The following is a 15,561-nucleotide window of genomic DNA, read 5'->3' on the forward strand; positions in this document are numbered from 1 at the left end:
CTGAGGCTTAAAGAAGTGAAGGGGTCTAGGGCTAGGTCTAGAGCCCAAGGAGGTCTACTCCTAGGCTTGAGCTATTTCACCTTGCTATTCCTCCAGCTAAGGCTAGGATTTTCCCATTGAAGAGGTGAAGAGATGGAACCAGCATCCACACTAACCTGTTCTATTATCTGACTTCATCCTCTGTATCTCCCTTGTTCCTTGGCTAGAGAATAGGTGTGGGGTAGGATCTATTTGCATTAGGAGTCATGTAATTTCTGACTAGATGCCAATCTTTCTGCTCTCTGGGAAGAATCCTTGCCTTCCTTAGACATGTGTACTGAGGACTTCTACACTGCAGAAGCCACAGACTATATACCAGTAGAGATATGCAAGTATGATAGGATCATAGCTCTGGAACAGAAAGGAACCTCAGATATCATCTAGTCTAAACTTCTCATTTTATAACTGAGGAAACCAAAGCCACTGAAGGAGGTTAATTGACTTGTTTCAGTTTACACAAGTAGTAAACCTCAGAGGTGGGATTTGAACCCAGGTCCTCTGCCTTCCAAGCCATTGCTCTAAATATCTTCTCCTTCCTTTCTCTGTCACTTGTCCAACCTATAGGAGGACAGCAGGTAGCTGCTTTATTATTTGATTCTTCTTTCAACTAGATGCAGTATTTCACATTTTATTCAACATAATATATTTCCATCCTCCAGGAGGAATCTGCAAAATGGCAAATCATAGTTCTGCAGAGGTTTAAGTTAAAAAAAAAAATTCTTCACAACAATCCTATCAGCCAAGGAAATAAATTATTATTCTCATCCCTATTTTCCAAATAAGGAAACTGAGGAGAGAAGTTAAATGATTTGCCCAAGGTCACAGAGCTAGGTGGTATATGTTACTAGGATTTGGACTCAGCTTTCCTGACCCCAAGTCCTGGGCTTTGTCCAAAATGCCTCATTATATCTCTAGAAAAGGACAGTCATTTTTTCGATTTAGCCCCTCATCTTTCTGACTTTCTGACCCCATTTTCTCACTCAAAGGCAAATTTGCTAAAAGCCTTCAGCTATAGTTGAGCTATAAAATTGCTCAGCTACTATTGCCTGAGTTACTGATGTCCCATCTTTGACTGTCCCAGTTGGCCCTGACATTACTAACCCAATAGCAGGAGCTTCTATGTGGAGTAAAGATTCCGGGAGCATCTCCTATAGACATAAGAAAACAAAACCCATGGCAGATAATAGGAAATAGAGATAGAGGGGGATGCTGACCTTTCAGGAGGCTGCAAGCCTTCTCCCACTGCCTTCTCCCACTGCCTTCTCCCACTTTTTAGCTGACTTTGGAACCTATGAATGAGCCACTTCACTTCCTTCTTTCACTTTGGCTTTGCTTCCCCTACCCACTCACATCCAGTCCACAGGTATAACTGAGACCTCCTTCCTCCACACGCTGGTGCAGGGCCCAGAGGCATTGGCTGATTCAGCAGAGAGTCTGAGTGGACCTGGTTCACTTTTTCTACAAAAAAGACCTTGAAGACCCCTCAGGGAACACCCTTGGAGTTGAGGCATTGCCTGCCCCATAGGTAGTGGATAAGCCTGTAAGAGGCTCAGCTCCCTGTTGGTAGTAGAGGTGAGGACCTGTGAAAGGACATTATACACACATGGGAAGAAGGAACCTTTACTTTCAGTTCTTCTTGAGCTGACTGGAGCTTTGGCCCAGGGCCCTAAGGAGTTTGCTTTTATTTGGGGAATCTTGGGCACCCCAGTACCCAGGAAGGAAGGCTACAGCCCCGCCATAAGACAATGCCCTGGTATGGCTGCCCAAGTCAGGCTGCACTGCCTTGAGGACCCTTTTCAATTTTTTGTCTTCCTTTCAATAGCCTTTCATGGGAGATAACTACTGTGATGCCATCAACAACCGAGCCTTCTGCAACTATGATGGGGGTGATTGTTGTGCCTCTACAGTTAAGACAAAAAAAGTAAGTAAGGGCTATTTCTCCTTCTTGGAGGAACCCATCCCCAAATCTCTAGCTTATAACTCCAAGGGGCTCCCATGCACCTCATTGCTGGGGCTCAAGGATGAATCCAGCTGGGGAAGCCTTCTAATTTGCTGCTTCTAATCTCTTGTGAGATAGGCAACTAAACTTGTTAGTATTGTGTGCTAAATAAGAGTTAATAGACTATACATGAGGATCAAATGACTTTTCCTATGAAATAAAATACATGTGTTTGCTGGGGTTTTGTGATTTCTATTTTGGTTGTAAGAAGATTTTTTTTTTCATTTTCTTCTGATTTTGCGGTCATGTTAGGAAGAATTGAGGTTGCTAGAAACCTGAATTCCAAATAAATGGGATATTAGTCAATTTTTAAACCTCCCCCCAAAAAACAAACAAAAAAAAAAACTTTAATATTCAGTTCTAGTTTAAGACCACTTTATATTACCTGGGTTTCATAAAGAAAAAATAAAGGCCAAATAAAACCAAAATCACTGTGTGTAAGAGGCAGCAATGAAGAAGAGAGAGCATCAAAACACTAAAATTAACAAGCCTTTTCAGGGTGAGGTGAGCCAGAAAGAAGAGATCTGAGAGAGGTATCATGGAGTAGTGGCAGAAATATTGGACTTCCTGGAATAAGAATACCTGGGTTCAAATCTCAGTTTTGTTATTTACTATTTTTTGTGACCTTGGACAAGTCACTTCTTTTTGGCCTCATTTTTCTTATCTGTGAAATGAGGGGGCTATACTTGGGAATGGCTTTTTGTATCTTTGGGCCTTGATTTCTCCCTTATTCTAATGAAGATTTTGTGAAGAGAAAATGAGCTGACAGGGGTGACAGGATTATGCAAGCAAAATAATCTTATTCTAGCTATTACTGTAACATTCTGGACTCCAACCTTGAGATGAAATATGCTGCATAATATTTCTCTTCTCAGGAGTCAAAATGGACTAGGTACCCTTTTCTTCTTCCCCTTACTGAAGTTCTTTCAAGATACTAGACCCCATTTGTAACCTATTGGTTTAAAAAGCCCATTAATATAAGGGCATCTGCATTCAGTCACTTGGCAGGCATTTATTAAGTACCTACTATTTGTTGGGAATTGTGTCAAGTAAGAGGAAGGGGAGAAGAAGTTCCCTTTTCAAGGAGTTCATAATATCATGGGGATGTAAAATGCAAATGATGATGTACAAACAAGATGTACACAAGAGAAATTGGAAGCAATTAACAGAAGGAAGGCATTGCTATTAAAAAGGATTGGGAAAGGCTTCTTACAGAAGTTGGGATTTTAGCTGGGACTTGAAGGAAGCCAGGAGGCAGAGGTGAGGAGGGAAAGGATTTCAGGCATCAGGACAGCCAGTAAAAACACCTGGATTCTGGAGATTCTTTTGTGTGAGAGAACAGCAAGGTTACCAGTATCACTAGATTGAAGAGTGTAACTAAACAATGGTGGGAAGATTGTCCTGGATTGAATATGCTTATGGCCTTGCTTACAAAGTCAGATGTTCAGACATGGGCCCAAAGCTGGTGTTCTCAAATGCCCCTGGAAAGACATGTCACCACTGGCATTCTCCCAGGACATCAGCAGTCCCCAAGGTGCTCCAGCCAAGTAGCCAGTGATCTGGCTGTGGGTCTCTGAAGAATCAGCTCAGAGGCTTTTAGGAAAGTATTTCACTGTAACTGGAAAGTTTCTCCCTGGGTCTTTGGGATTGGGATGTGACATGGCTAACATCGATACTGGCCTTTCTTTGATCTCCTGGAATCCTAAGAAGCTGGAACATGATTCCATAAAGTCTTGTTTCTCCTCTTTTCTCATCCTCAGATGCCTGCAAAAGGTTGAGAATGTACCTTGTCTTTTAGCTTGAGGCTGTGTGGACCACGTAAAGTTGTTTGGTGATTGTGCCTTCTGGTATAGTGAACTGAGCTCTGGAGGTGTAGTCAAAAGATTCAGAGGACAGGAGTTTAAGTCCCATTTCTGCTCCTTAATAGCCATCTGACCTTGGACAAACAATTTTACATGGATTCAGTTTCCTCACCCATAAAATGAGAGAGTTAACCTAGATGACCTCTAAGCTCCCTTTCAGATTTAACATTATGTAATTCTGTGAATTGCATTTAATTACAATTAATATGAGTAGGGTGTCATGCTCAGTGGTAGATATGTAAAGATTGGGGGGGATAATTTCTGCCTTAAAGGAACTTATATACTTTTGGGGGGGGGGAGGTTATGGCATCAATAATTATACTACCTGGTAGACTTCAATAAGAGAAAATGAAAGCTCCATATAAGCTGTTGTAAGAACATTATAAGTTATAAGAACAAGAGTGATCATGGAGTTTCAGAGATGTATCTCAGAGGTCACCTTATCCAACCTGTGGCTGAATAGGAATGTCTTCTGTAACATCTTTGAAATGTGGCCATCTAGCTTCCAAAGGGTCATGTGACAATGATCTCTATGGTCCCTTCCAATGCTAATCATGTTGCCCTTGAAGGACTCTGAGAATGAGTTTTTGGTGGGATTGGTGGGGTAGGTAGGGGTGAGCACAAGCTAGATTCCTTCTCAATGGTAAAGGCACCTTTCAATCTGAATAAGGTTTGGACTTTAATGCAAAGGTCTATTGGGCATTTAATGCCTTGGTGGAATTTAGAGATTCATTGACCTGGCGCATCCTATGGCCCCCAGCCAAGGGATTTCTTCTCAGACAAAGGGTAAATTAAAAGCAGCAGCAGCAACTGCCGCATTGGCTTGGGAGACATCCCTGGCTTCCAAAAAGCCCTGCTATCCCAATGGCACAGCTCTCCCAAGAAGAGGATTCCCAAATGGCATTTGCTCAAGGACTCAGTGACCTCCAGGTCCTTACAAGCTGGGGGATCTGACCACAATACCCCCCCCCCGGCAAGGAGCAGGGTATCTCCCTGCAGTCCTGGGGTGGTCTGTCATGCCGTTAAATCTTGGGTGACTATTTTGACTAATTGCATTCATGTTTTCACAATCAGTAGCAGGGAGATGGGAAGTGCGGCTAATTGCTGAGCAGCAGAGTAATGTGGCTTTTGTACTCTGTGCGGTTTGGCAACCATCTCTAGATCACTGCAAGCCCAGAGCTCTGAGTCTCTGAAGCTCCAGGAGGAAAGCTGGCAGAGGCCTGGAGGGCGTCAAGGTGATGGAACCCTCCAAGGATGCTGGGATTGACATTCTACCACCTGTCAGTGGTTTTACATATTCTTCAGTATTCACCCTGTTCCTCATTGGACATCATTATATGTGTTGGAAGCTTGCCTCTTAAACCAGACACTATAGGGAAGCCGCCTCTCAGCTTCTGTTCCCTGGGAAAAATTATAATGAAATGAGGCCTGGATCCTCTAAAACACAGAAGTTGTCCCAGTCCAATGGGCTGCTTCCAGTCTTAGAGAGATCCCCATAAAACTATGCCTGAGAGGCTTCCTTGATTTGGCATCTTTAGGACTCCACTCTACGGATGATGTTCATGAGGTTTCTCCTAACCCTTGGATCAGGTGCTGAATCCACAGCCATGAATTAATTCTGCCACTTCTTCAAACGTGGTGTTCCAACCAGGGAGATGTGGGAATACTATATTCTCCAAGTCCTTTCTTTCTCTTAACCATCAGCTCTCAACACTTTTTCTTTCCAGGACCTTTGAAGTCCTGAGTTTGACCTGGTATGACCTATTGGCTCATGGGATTCCTTTTTATTATTATTATTATTTTCTGGATATGTGGGAACCATTCTTATGACTAAGAAGCCAAGAAAAGAGAATTCTTTTCTTGTATTCCTGCCCCCTCCCCCTCCTCAAGTGACCCATCAGCATTTGCCTAAGAAAGGTGTCAAACGAAGGGAAATTAAGTGAAAACTCCCTGCCCTGACCTGCCTAGGTTATCTTGATACAGCCTCTGCATTCAGAAGGTGATGCACCCTGGAGCACAAGCACTGACTGTGGAGGAGGGGAGGGAGTTGTTATTCATACTTTCAGAGTTGTTTGCATCAGGAAAGTTTCGAAAATGCTTTGACAGCTATCTCCAGACATGCTCTTTCCCAGCACGTGGTCCTCTTCCCTCATCACCTTCCTCCCCCTCCACTGTTGCTTGTTCTGCAGACTGCCTTGTGCTTCTGGAAACTTGGAATTGACTGGATGGTACGAGAGGGGTTCCAGAATGACTCCAACCAGGATTTAGTGGGCTTCAGAGTAGAAAGGCCAGAGCTGTTTACTACTGTCAGCATTGGCAACTTGCTTCCCCTTACTGATAGTGATCATGGCATTTTTGAAACCCTGTGGCATTTCCTCAGCACTCCCAGATGTGGAGGGCTGATATCTAAGCAGATTCTTACCTATCTTCTTTGAAAATCATTGGCTTCTGCTATATTTTTGTTCTTCTTGCCTCAGAATGAAGCCCTTTCTTGGTTGGGATCCTAGAATAATAGGGACTCATATTTATATAGCTCTTTAAGATTTACAAAGTGTTTCCCTAGCAACTACCCTCAGAGGGAGGTTGTACTACTGATATGCCCCTTTTTCAGGTCAAGAAATTGAGGCTGAACTGGTAGCTATGAGCAAGTCTCTTTTGCTTTTCTCAGTTCTTAAACTCCACCACTATCTATCCCATCATGGCAAAATATGGAGCAGGGCCCAGTTATAAAAATGTTTTATTAGCCAATATTAAGGCTGAGAAGTTGTTCTACATGTTTTAGATAAGGAGAAGAGTTTGACTTAATGGAGCCCTTTGCAAAGGTTATATTTTTAAAATAAAGTTTAGTTGTAAATTTTTAAAAATTCATTAAGTTTTAGCTTGTTTAATTTTTTGAATAAAAATAATGTCCTTTAAGACATTCAACTTGCACACTATACACACATATAATTCCCTGAAATGAACCACACATGCTTATGACAGGAAAAAAGGAAGTGCCCTGTCCTGAAGACAGAGCAGAGGATAACAGGTGAAGTGATGTATGTGGGACCCTGGTACCTATGGAATGTTAAAAAAGACTTAGAGGAAAGTCTCTAGCATATTGGGTAGTCCTCAACAAAAGATTTTTGTGGGAATCTGGTCAAGAATCACACAGGCTAAGAAAACATGCATTGTTCTTTTGTTGGAGGAAAATTTTGTTGGAGGAAATTGGAGGAAATGAGATCACAAATCCATTGACATATAAAATCCTATGTGAATATAAGCTGTTGTCTAGTTCAGTCTTTTCATTTTACAGACAAGGAAACTGAGCCCCAGAGAGTTAAACTATCTTGTCCAAAGTTGTACATTGTAATAATTGGCAAAGCTAAGATTCAAACCCAGATCCTCTGATTCAAAATTTTTTCCATTATTCTACTTAAAGGTCATCTATCACTTAATTTACAAATGTGCAGAATGAAGAGAAAAAGGGTGAAGGGACTTTTTCAGGAATACATAACTAGGAAATGGCAGTGCCATGACTAGCACTGAGGTCTCTTGACTTACACTTGGATGCTATCTCTACTAAAACTTGTTACTGTTATATTATAGACATTTGAAGATGGTGTTAGCATCCTAATCAGGATTTGACAGCCCAGCCTCTTCCATCCTTGCCTTAATTCTTGGCAAAGAAAAGCAGTCCTTTCTTTTTTTCATATTCTCCAGCTGTGAAAGAATATTCCCCAGAGCTCCTGTGAGGCAGAGTTCTTTAGAGTTCATAGACTGTGAGTAGTAGAAAAGACTGGTTCAAAACTTATGATCTAGTTCAACCCTTATTTTACTGATGAAGAAATGGTGGTCTAACAAGGGGAACTGACTTGTCTGAGCTCGAACACATACATAAAATCTTCCATTCCAGTCAGAGGATCATAGGTTCATGGATTTAGAACTAGAAGAAACCATAGAGAACATTGAGTCAAAGACACTCATTTCACTAAAGTGGAAACTGAAGCACAATGTGGTTACACAGTTAGCAAATGTCCCAGGACAGCATTTGAATTCAGCTTTTTATAACTCTGAATCCAGGGCTTCATCCTCTCTATCATATTGCCCCTCAAGGAGCATTGCTTTCAGAAGTCAGATCATTTTTCTCACATTTCCCCAACCCCTCCTCTGCTCCCAATTGCTCACAGGATTGGAATGCCCTTCCCTTCTTTTCAAGTTATCCTACTCTCAAGTCCCACTTCTTTCATGAAGCCTTCTTGATTGCCCTAGGGATAAAGATAAGGCTAAAACTCAAGTCTTCTAACTGCCATCACATTGCTCCTTGTAGCCTTTATATGTTTCTCTCTTTGGTAGTTCCAGTGCTAGAAATTCCTAAAATCTCTGTAGAACTGGGGTTCTTAATCTGAGGCCCACAGATCTCACTTCTTTCCTCCCCATGGTGTCCATAGGTAGATTGCAAGGAGTCTGCAAACTAATGGGGGAAAAATACATCTTTATTGTCACTAACCTATGGTTTCCTTTGTGGTTTTATGTATTTCGCTACACATTTAAAAACATTCTTTTGAGGAGGAGTATATAGGCTTCACTAGAATAGTGAATAGATAGTTCCATGATACAAAAAGAGGTTAAGAATCCCTGTTGCAGAAGAAATCCTGGAAAACTTCCAGTCAAATTGGAAGATTGGCCAGGTGTCCGAAGTATTTCATTAAGGGTTGAATGGGAACATAGTAGTTTAGTGTTGACTCAAAGGTAGGTGTTACCTACCAACATCCAGGTCTTTAAAATTGTTGCAAGCCCTATGGCCATTTCAGAATACATTCTGCATCTCTTTTTTAATTTTTTTTATTAGTGAATTTATTTTTAGTTTTCAACATTCACTTCGATAAGCTTTTGAGTTTTAAATTTGCTCCCCCTCCCTGCCCTATTTCTGCATCTCTTGAGGTTAAACATAAGCTCCTTCAGGGAAGGCACTATGTTTTGTTTTGGCTTTGAATCTCCAGTGCCTACCTTGCAAGGTGCTTTGCACTTATTAGGTGCTTAATAAATTCTTGGTGGTTTGGATTGAGGTTGCTTCTAGCTCTATGACCCTGTGACTCAGTGTTCTCATGCCTATCTTCTCTCTTTTACTCCTCCACTCCCAAGGTTGTTATCTGCATGCTGGATTCTGAGTCAGAATCCTGCCCTTGCCTGTTTCACAATAGCAGCCAAGACCTTCTGAGTTCAGAATTCTGTGTTTCTCCTGAACAGGCTGCATTCCTGAATTGATTACACAGGTTGAGGAGGCAGCCCTTACATGTGTTCCAATGGGAGAAACAGCAGCTCCCGAACTCAGACTTGGCCAACAAAGGGGGTAGAAGAAAGGCTTTATAAAAATAATAATAATAAAGCTTAGCTTTTACCCGAACAGCTGTTGCAGGAAGTGCACCTTCCTTCTCCATCCTCCATTACCTCCAGATGCCTATTCAGGAACAGTTTTGTAAAGTTTGGCAAGAACCTCAAAATTTAAACCCTGCCCCACTTCCATCTAAATCAGGGGAGAGGGGTCAAATATGTTTGCTGAAGAGGTAGCAAGGTGTGTTGGAAAAAAAAATTGTGGCTTAGGTGTCAGTCACATCATGTACCTTTACCTTTCTGAGCCTCAGTGTCTTCATCAACAACACAGAAATGATAATACCCACCCTGCATATCTCATGTGGTTTCCTCAAGGCTCAAATGGTCTATGTGAAAAGCACTTGAAAAGTTACTTGTGTGATTTTGGGCAAGTTAATTCACTTCTGAGCCTCATTTTCCTCATTTGTCAAGTAAAGGGTTGGACTAGATGGTCTCCAAATTCCCTTCCAACTCTAAATCCTAGCTGGTAACTTGAGAGTAGGATAACTTGAAAAGAAGGGAAGGGCATTCCTAAGTCCTGTGAGCAATTGGGAGCAGAGGAGGGGTTGGGGAAATGTCAGGAAAATGATCTGACTTCTGAAAACAATGCTCCTTGAGGGGCATTATGATGTAGGGGATAAAGCCCTGGATTCGGAGTTATAAAGAGCTGAATTCAAATACTGTCCTGAGACATTTGCTAGCTGTGTAACCACTTTGTGCCTCAGTTTCCACTTTAGTGAAATGAGTGTCTTTGACTCAATGTTCTCTAAGGTTTCTTCTAGCTCTAAATCCATGAACCTAAATCCAATGGCCCTCCATTGAAGTCAGCCACTCTCCTCATGGTTCCTCTTCCTTTGTCACGGAAATTCCCTTCACCTTCAAATCACCTTACTCTCAAGTCACTGTCAAGTTCATCACACTTCTTCCCTAGCTACCCTAAGGGTCAGCATCTCTCTCTATCTCCAAACACCTTCAGCCTTTGCTAACCATTTGCTGCTTGCTCTAACATTTATTTAACCACACAATGTATTTCATTTTTATTTAGCCTTTCATGTAAGCTTTGTTCTCCCAACCCCCTATTAGATTGTAAGCTCCTAGAGGGCAGGAGCCATGCTTTGCATTCTATTCTCCTGACATCCTTATCAGGCTAACATGGTGCCTTGCATATAACCATAGTAGTTGCTCAATATATATTTGTTTGTAGGATTTAGAGCTAGAAGAAGATTCAGAAATCATCTAGTCTAATCCCTTCATTTAACAGATGAAGGAAACAGACCCATGGAGTTGTAATGACTTGCTCAGAGTCACACAGGTAATTGAATTAGCAGAACTGAGATAGTATCTGAGAATTCCTGACTCCAAATGCATTGATCTTTCTACCATACTATGCTTTTTAAGTGAATACACTTTGGTAGCTCTTCCACCCCACCCCCAAATTTGTCAGCATCTTCTCATACTCGAATTGAATGAAATGCTTTCAGCTGGAAGGTATTTTTGAAATTATCTAATTCTTAACCTTGTGTTGTGGTTCAGTCATATCATTCAATTGCTTATTGTTCCATCTCCCAAATCTGAGATTTCTCAGACCAAAAGACACTTCCTTGGAGACTACTCCCATATACATATACACACAGACATGTGTGTGTGTGTGTGTGTGTTTGTGTGTGTGTGTGTGTGTGATTTTTCCCATTAGAAGATAAATTCCTTGAGAGCTGGGGTAGCTCAAACTTTTGTTGTTGTTGCTCAGTCATTTTTCAGTTGTGTCTGACTTTGTGATCCCATTTGGGATTTTCTTGGCAAAGATACTGGAGTGGTTTGCCATTCCCTTCTTTGGCTCATTTTACAGATGAGACAACAGAGGCAAATGGGGTAAGTGACTTGCCCAGGGTCACACAGCTAGGAAGTATCTAAGGCTGGATTTGCACTCAGGAGGATGGGTCTTCCTGACTTCAGGCCCAGCATTTTATCCGCTGTGCCACCTAGCTGCCCTACCCTTGTGTACCCTGTCCCATTATAGAAATGAGAAAACTGAGATTCAAAGAACCAAAAAGACTTATTGAGGTCACACAAACAATTAGGGGTAATCAGAAATAATGTCATTAGAAAGAGAACACCCATGAATTATTGTCCTGGTCATTTTAGAAATTTAGAAGTGTTCTTTTAGTTCTTACATAATGATTTTCTTGACCTTTGTTATCTCTCAGTTTCTTAAAATCCCATGTCATTAAAAATCTATACATATCTGTTGATTTTAGCTAGGATTCAAACCCAGGTTAGCTGACTACAAATCTAGTTCCCTTCCCCTTTCTCTATACAATGTTTCTGAAAGGTGTAGGGAAAAAAAAATATTAATTGGAACATCAGAGGCAGTGTGGACCTTATTAGTCAAGAAAGAGGATCTTCATTTTTTAAAATTTTCCTTTGGGACAAAAGTCTAGTGACGAGACCTCTAGTCAAATGGTTTGGCCAAAGGGACCATTCTCTTTGCCATGGGGTAGCAATTTAGTTCTGAATTGCAGGGGACTTGAAAAGACTGGAATTAGCTACTCTCTTCTGCCACACTCTTTTTATCTGAGTTAGGCAATAAAGTACTCCATTTGGCTATCCAAACATTCCCCAGCCCCCACCAACACATGAATGTGAAGACTCAGTCTTCCTCTGCAGACAGGCTGATGCATGTAGGAGAGGAGAGGAACTGTGATGATTCCATTCAGAGTACATTCCTGGTGTGTTAGTGATGAGGGGGATGCATCCTTATTGTCTGGAAGTCCATGGCGGTGATGCATATGCTGCCCAGAAACCAACTAAAGGGTCATGTGTTAACAACGTATGAGAGGAGAAAGGAAGGGGGATGGAGAAAGAAAATGGGTAGAGTAAGATCGAGAAAGATGCAGATTGTTCACTGAGAACATCTGAACAGGTTACAGTACTCTGCTAAAAGGAGAGGGAGGGGTTAGGTCATTAAGTCCATGTGCGCAGATGGGAGACACTCTGGAGAATGCACTTTGCAAATGTTATGATGCAATAAGATGAAATCACCTTCCACCAACAGCCAGGTGATCACACTTAGACCTTTCAGAAGGTGAGTCTAGCATTGCTAGCATTGCATTCGGATAGCAATAGGCCCTCCCATGTGACCTGTCTCCCCACGGCTTTTTAGATGGGAGAAACTGAGACATAGAGATTTCAAATGGATTGAAGGGACCTTAAAGATTATTTACTCCAACAGAGGCCCAGAGAAGGGAGGTAACCTCCCAAGTGTCACACAATGAGTAGCAAAGCCAGCATTCAAAGGCAGATCCTCTGACTTTAGTTCAGAGCTTTTTTTTTTTTTTCACAATGCACTCTGTTTTCTTTTTAGGCTATACTAGATTTGGAAGGAGATTTCTCCTCTTGTGTAACCCCCTCTTCACCCCTAATAGATTTAAGATGGGGAAATTTGGACCTAATCACTTACCCAAGGTCACAAAGCACTTTACAAACCTGAAAGCATTGTACAAATGTGAGTCAGATAATAGTCAGAGAGAGCTAGGTAGTACAACGGACAGAGAGCTGGACCTGGAGTCAAGGAAGACTTGAGTTTAAATCCTGCTCCAGAAAATAGCTGTATGACCCTGGGCAAGTAGTTTATCCTCTTTCTGCCTTAGTTTCCTTAACTATAAAATAAGGATTGTAATAGAACCTACCTCTCAGGGTTATTTTGAGGATCAAATGAGATATTTGTAAAGTGTTTAGCACAGTCCCTGACACATAGTAGATGCTATATAAATACTTACTCTTTTTCCTTTCCTTTTCCCTTTCCTAGGCATCAATTCAGACTAGAAGCCAAATCTGTCTGTTTTTCTGTCTCTTCACCCCTGCCCCTATCTGAAATCACTGCAACATGTAAAATTGCTCCAAGTCCTTCTCATCTGAGTCTTGAATGAGGAATTTAAGCATAAAGCATATCTCTGACTCAGGGTCTCATGCCACCCACACAGCAAGCGCCTTGCCTGACCCAGAGATGCTGCCAACAGTCCTGTCACTGCCCAGAGCCTCATCAGGCATTACAAAGAACACTTTCACATGACAAGGACCTCCACTGCTCACGTTCCTTCTTCCCTCTCTCTCCTGCAGGTCACCCCCTTTCCTATGTCCTGTGACCTACAAGGAGACTGTGCTTGCCGAGACCCAAAGGCCCAAGAGCACAGTCGAAAGGACCTCCGGGCCTACAGTCATGGCTAACAATGGGCGAAGAGGAGCCAAAAACCACCCAGCCCGAAGGCAGGCTACACGAGACACCACATCCCTTTTGGTATTGTTTTTATTGTTAGCTGCTCAACTAAATGGCCTCTCTGCACCCAGGGACCCTTAGAATTCAACCAGTCTGCCTTTAATTTTGCCCAAGAAGGACTCAAAGCTGGGGTTATGTACCAAATCGCATCATAATGACCAAACAGAACAGAGTTAAGTCCAGAAGACTTGGAAGTATTGCAGTGGTGTGTGGTGTGCAGTGATGGGCCCACGTAATTGGAACAGCATGACTTGAGATGGAGGTTACAAATGAGCTCTTTATCTATGATGTGTATATGTGGTCTAAACACATGCATATACAAATATATACATACGTGTGCATACATATATGTGTATATATATATGTATATGTATATGCATGTGTCTGTCTCTTTAGAAGTTAAGGAGGGAGAGAGGAAAAGACAAGACACATTCCTCTCTGGTGCTCACTGCTGATTCTCCATGGGAGAGTTGCAGCTTTGAAACTCCTGGAGTTGTTGAGACCACATTAGACCAATGCTGAGTGCCAAGGTATATTGTGCTCCAAGTATTGGGTTGGGGGAGGTGTTGGTTTCATCCCAGGACAGTAGCCCTCTGAAAGCCACATAATAGTTGGAAGGTGAAGGTGTAGTCTTAGTCTCAGTGGACAGTGGGTCCAAGAGAAGAGGAATGGGTTACTGCCCATTCTTTCTACTGCTGGACACTGGTCTTCCACTTCAGAAAGAGTAGTGAGCAGTCCTGGGATGACGCTCTAGATGAGAGGTGGGAAAAGCCTTCAGCCTGGCTTGGCTGCTCAGAGACTTTGAGGTGCTTAGACCCCAAGAAAACAAAGAGGAAGAACCAGTGGATCCTGCCCACCCCTAGATCTTGCCATTCAAGCACATCCTGCTGCTATGCCTGCTGCTACATCCCATCCGGTTCATTTCTTTACTGTGTCAGGACAGGGTTACAACAACCCCCAAACAACCAAATGGTCTGCCTTAAAGCTTACCCACAGCCTGCCTTCCACTTCTTCCCACTGCCACCCCCTTAACCCTATGGCAAAGGAAAGGACACTCACTGGCTTGTGTGGTGAGAGCTCACATTCCATATCACCTCTGGAATAGACCCTTTGGGCCTGAGAGAGCAGGGAATTTGTCAAGCAAACAGACTCCAAAAATTATTTTAAGGGTCCCAAAACCAGAGCAAAGAATGCTGAAGACAGTGTTAGCATTTTGGAACTGAGTGTATCAGTGTTAAATTTCCAGGAGCCAGAGAAAGATTCCATTCCTGGCTAGACATTGGTCTCCGGGATTCATTTCTGCCCTGAACAAATACTTGCTAGTGGACCAGTTTCTAGGGAACAAACACAGTCCCAGAGATGGCCAACCCCCTCTATACTCCATAATAATCTCACCTCAGTAGGGCTCAGTAAAACTCAAAGAGAGGATGGATCAGTAGAAGTGCAGCTCCAGCCCCCAGCTATCCAGTTATATCACTGTGTATTCCATTGTATCTTGCCCTGAAGTGGGTAGAGATCACCATTTGTTCTCTCTTCTTTATAAGTTGAATCTACAGGCTTAGAAGGTGCAGTTAGTTGGGATAAGTATACTAGAGGCACTTAGTCTATCTCTCATCATTTGCTTCCCCACCCACAGCCCCCAAGTATGAATGGTTCACAGAACAAGCACCAAATAATATCTCTTCAGATGGGGTAGGTCAATGCTGTGGGATTAAGTTGGCTGGAGACCAGCTTACATCAGAAGGTTTGAAGTCAAATCTCAAGTGAGGTCTTAGCCTAGAGCTCAGAAAGAGCAGATATATGAGGTCCAGTTCTTGCATAGCCTACTATACCAAGGGTTCTTAACTGAGAAAGTCGGGGCTGAGATTCAGGACCTGGTCACTTCCCTCAGTCCCAAATACAATGACAGGCATCTTAAGCATATTCTATGTTATAGGCACATTCAAGCATTAAAATAAAACAGACACATTAAGCCTTTTAGTATCCACACTCTGAGACCCAGGGTTAGTAGGATGCTGGATGCATGTACTACCTGC

The 15,561-nt window shown here is 42.4% G+C and overlaps 1 protein-coding gene across 1 annotated transcript in view; it reads left to right on the plus strand.

The window, feature by feature from the left end:
- The window catches only part of LOC114046870 (pappalysin-1-like), a 280,259-nt gene extending 266,364 nt beyond the window's left edge, over window positions 1-13,895 (plus strand). Inside the window, exons 21-22 of the mRNA XM_027867446.1 lie at window positions 1,862-1,960; window positions 13,369-13,895. Of these exons, the coding sequence (XP_027723247.1) occupies window positions 1,862-1,960; window positions 13,369-13,476 (207 nt within the window). The 3' untranslated portion in view covers window positions 13,477-13,895. The remainder of the gene's footprint in view (window positions 1-1,861; window positions 1,961-13,368) is intronic.
- Window positions 13,896-15,561: the final 1,666 nt, after the last annotated feature.

The sequence above is a fragment of the Vombatus ursinus genome, unplaced genomic scaffold, assembly GCF_900497805.2.
Source record: "Vombatus ursinus unplaced genomic scaffold, bare-nosed wombat genome assembly UNPS02014786.1, whole genome shotgun sequence".
NCBI classification, from domain to species: Eukaryota; Metazoa; Chordata; class Mammalia; order Diprotodontia; family Vombatidae; genus Vombatus; species Vombatus ursinus.